Source organism: Lipotes vexillifer, unplaced genomic scaffold (assembly GCF_000442215.2).
Source record: "Lipotes vexillifer unplaced genomic scaffold, Lipotes_vexillifer_v1.1 scaffold1102, whole genome shotgun sequence".
In the NCBI taxonomy this organism is placed as follows: domain Eukaryota; kingdom Metazoa; phylum Chordata; class Mammalia; order Artiodactyla; family Lipotidae; genus Lipotes; species Lipotes vexillifer.
This window is the reverse complement of record NW_006771065.1, coordinates 479,051-482,302: the sequence shown is the minus strand read 5'-3', so window position 1 is coordinate 482,302 and position 3,252 is coordinate 479,051. Positions and strand designations below refer to the sequence as shown.

At 43.6% G+C, this 3,252-nt stretch overlaps 1 protein-coding gene across 1 annotated transcript in view; it reads right to left on the bottom strand.

Moving 5' to 3' along the window:
* The window catches only part of DNAAF2 (dynein axonemal assembly factor 2), a 5,871-nt gene extending 5,078 nt beyond the window's left edge, over positions 1-793 (bottom strand). Inside the window, 1 exon segment of the mRNA XM_007446506.1 lies at positions 2-793. Coding sequence (XP_007446568.1) covers positions 2-793 — 792 coding nt within the window.
* Between the last annotated feature and the right edge of the window lie 2,459 nt (positions 794-3,252).

Genomic DNA, 3,252 nt, shown 5'->3' with positions numbered 1-3,252 from the left:
CATTCCTGCGGTCCAACTTCACGCCGAACTGCTTCTCCACGGCCTCCAGGGCCGTGGCGTCCAGCATCTGGCGGAAGCGCTCATGGCGTCGGGCCAGCGCGAGAGCGTCTGGGTGGAAGACGACGTCGTAGACGGTGTAGCGGCTTCCGCGGCCCCCAGCGTACTCGCGGCCCGGCGCCAGGCTGTAGGGCAGAGACCACTGGCTGCCGGATGCCGCGGCCCTGGAGGCGGGCCGGCTGCTGGGCGCGCACACCAGCGCGTTGCTGCACACGTTCACGAAGCAGCGCCGGGTCCCATCCAGGCTGGTGCGCAACACGTGGCCCGGTTCCGGGTGCACGAACCGCACCTCCACTCCGCGCTCACGCTCCAGGGCCGTGATTTCCTCCTCGTAGCGCCGCCGGTTCTCGGGGTCCGTAATCTCCTCGGCGTACTCGGAGAACATTCGCCGGAACTCCGGGTCCTGGAAGGCGGAGGTGAGCTGCTGGACCTCCTCTCCGCTCAGGTCCAAGTCTTCCAGCGGCGAAGAAGCTGCCGCCTTGGCCATGCTGCCCTTCGGCTCCTTGACCATGGGCCAAGGGAGATGAATCTGAGACCGAGTGGGAGGAACGCGTCGTAGAGCCGCTGGTCTGCGTAGAGTGAGGCGGCGGAGGTCTGTAACCGCCAGAGAATTGAGCCTCAGGCAGCGTGTGCTCGTTGCCATAGTGACACCACCAACAGCCGGGAGGAGGGGCAGGAATAGGGGTGACGGAAATATCAGAAATAGCCTTAGTTTCTTCAAACCAACATTATGCATTTTTTAGATTCCTGTGCCGTGGTGCAGTTACCTCTGCAAAATAACCATCTGAATAATTGTCATAATTAACAGCATCATGTAGGTTATCCATTGTTCACAACACTTCAAGGTAGACCTAATCCCCATTTCACAGATGAGAAGATAGGACCTGAGAACTTACCTGACGAAAGTTACAAAGCTAATACATTACAAGCTGTGACAACTTTATATGCTTTATTCACTTCGCTAAACCAGCATTTCAGTCTCCTAGATATTTCACCAATTTGCCCTGTTTACAACTCTTATTTGGTGCAAGAGATATTATGGGCAGGCTATTCATAAATAGCCAATGATCAGTAAACATATGACTTCGTTAATAATAAAAATGCAAATATAAGATACTACATATCACCTATCAAAATGGAAAAGGCTTTTTTTAAAAACAATTACTGTATTTCCTTGGAGTGGTAGAATTATATTAATAAAACCTTTCTAGAGAGTAATTTGGTAGCTGTATAAAAAGCCTTTAGAACGTGCATACTTTCCTTGATCCAGCAATTCCAACTTTGAGAGCATGCTCAAGAAACATGATTCTAAAATTTTGGGAAGAAGCTAAGAATTCAACAGTGGGACTGGCTGAGCAGATTTTGGTACAGCCATGCAATGGGATTCTATGCAGCCATTCAAATAGATATTATAGAAGAATATTTATTGATTGGGGTAGTTATTAATTGGTAGTTGTTAAATCCAGTGATCATTTTTCTGTTCTCATTTTGTTGAAACTCTCAGCAACATTTAACACAATGTTGGCATTACCTCAATGTCGAGACACCATCCAAGTTTCTCTCCTACCTCATCACATGCACTGGCACTTCCTGTGGTTTCCCCACACTGAGACCAAGTGTTGGCTTTTCTCATAGCAGAGAAATCTCAACCTACTCCCGTCTTGTGTGATCTACCTGGCCCCTAAGGCATAATGTCACATGACAGTGCCTCATACCCAGATTTCTGCGGTGCGGTCAGCCGTGCTTCACCTGATTAAACACCAGGTCGGGGAGCACACCACCTCTCTGTTCCCCAGAGTATTAGCCCTGGATACCCTTGCAGTGCTGTTCCTCTGCTAGCCCATTTTTCAGACCTCTGCTTCCTTTTCATTTCCAGACAATGTCCACCTCCACCTGATTCTAGTTCCTGTCTTATTCTAATAATTATTGTCTGATTCTGGCAACTTATCGGCTCGTACATAGTTAACTGCTCTGCTTCATCTTACGTCACCTTGCTAACCCGTAAACATACTCTATCATTTTAGGCGTTAAATGTGTTCCTAAAGAAAGCTTTCATATTTAGCTCTATGGTTCTTGTAACTGGACCAACAACCTTGCAGTTTCTATTTCACTTTCAAGGCCCAACTTGTAAAATTTCCCAAGTAATCTAGTAACCTTCGAAGTTAATGCCTTGATTTCACCTTTAGTCAAAATTTCCAGGCTATTCTTGAAATTAAAGCTCAATCTTGCTCTTCTAACATCAGACCTCTTCTAATACTCTGAAATTTTACATCCTTAAACCACATCTCAAATTGCCACTTCATCCTTAACCAGAATTCACTTATCACAACATTCAGATTAAATTTTTTTATCAGTATCTCTTCCCCAAAAAGCTATGAAAGAAATATCTTCCATTCCAGGCTTTCTGTAATATTAAGATTATTCCTACATTTGAAATACTCTTTGTACGTTTAACAACTTCCTGTCATTCAGATTCATTTCTGGGCCATCACCATAGCCCCCCCCCCCATAAACTAATAGATAAGGGCATGTTGTTGAGTTATTATACCCAAAATAGCAAAAGTCTGCTTCAAAGTGAATATTATTCCTTTTAAATGTAAAAACTATAGGGACAGTGTGTTTTTAAATTTTCAGTGCCAAAAGGTAATTATGTAATGAATATCAGTAATATCCTGAAACAAAGATTTTCACTATCATTAGAATAGATTCTGTGACTTGAAATTTAAACAATTTGCAATTCTTGAATATACTATTAAGACTATGGTGAACATTAGCGTGTAACTCGTACAGAAATAATGAAACTTAAATTTTTAAACACAAATGTATATTTGGATTATATATTTTTACACATTTTCATATTTTTCCTAAAAGATTATACAGAAAATATTTTTCCTATAAAACTCTGTAGTATACTATCATGTTTATTTTATTTTATTTATTTAAAAAAATATTTACTTATTTTTTTGGCTGTGCCGGGTATTAGTTGCAGCATGTGGGATCTTCGTTACCGCGTGCAGGATCTCCACGGCGGTGTGCATTTAGTTGGCGCCTGCGGGATCTAGTTCCCTGACCAGGGACTGAACCCAGGCCCCCTGCATTGGCAGCACGGAGTCTTCACCACTGGACCACCAGGGAAGTCCCCATCGTGTTTACTTTAATATCAAAATTTCATAAAATAGAAATTTAAGCAGAACA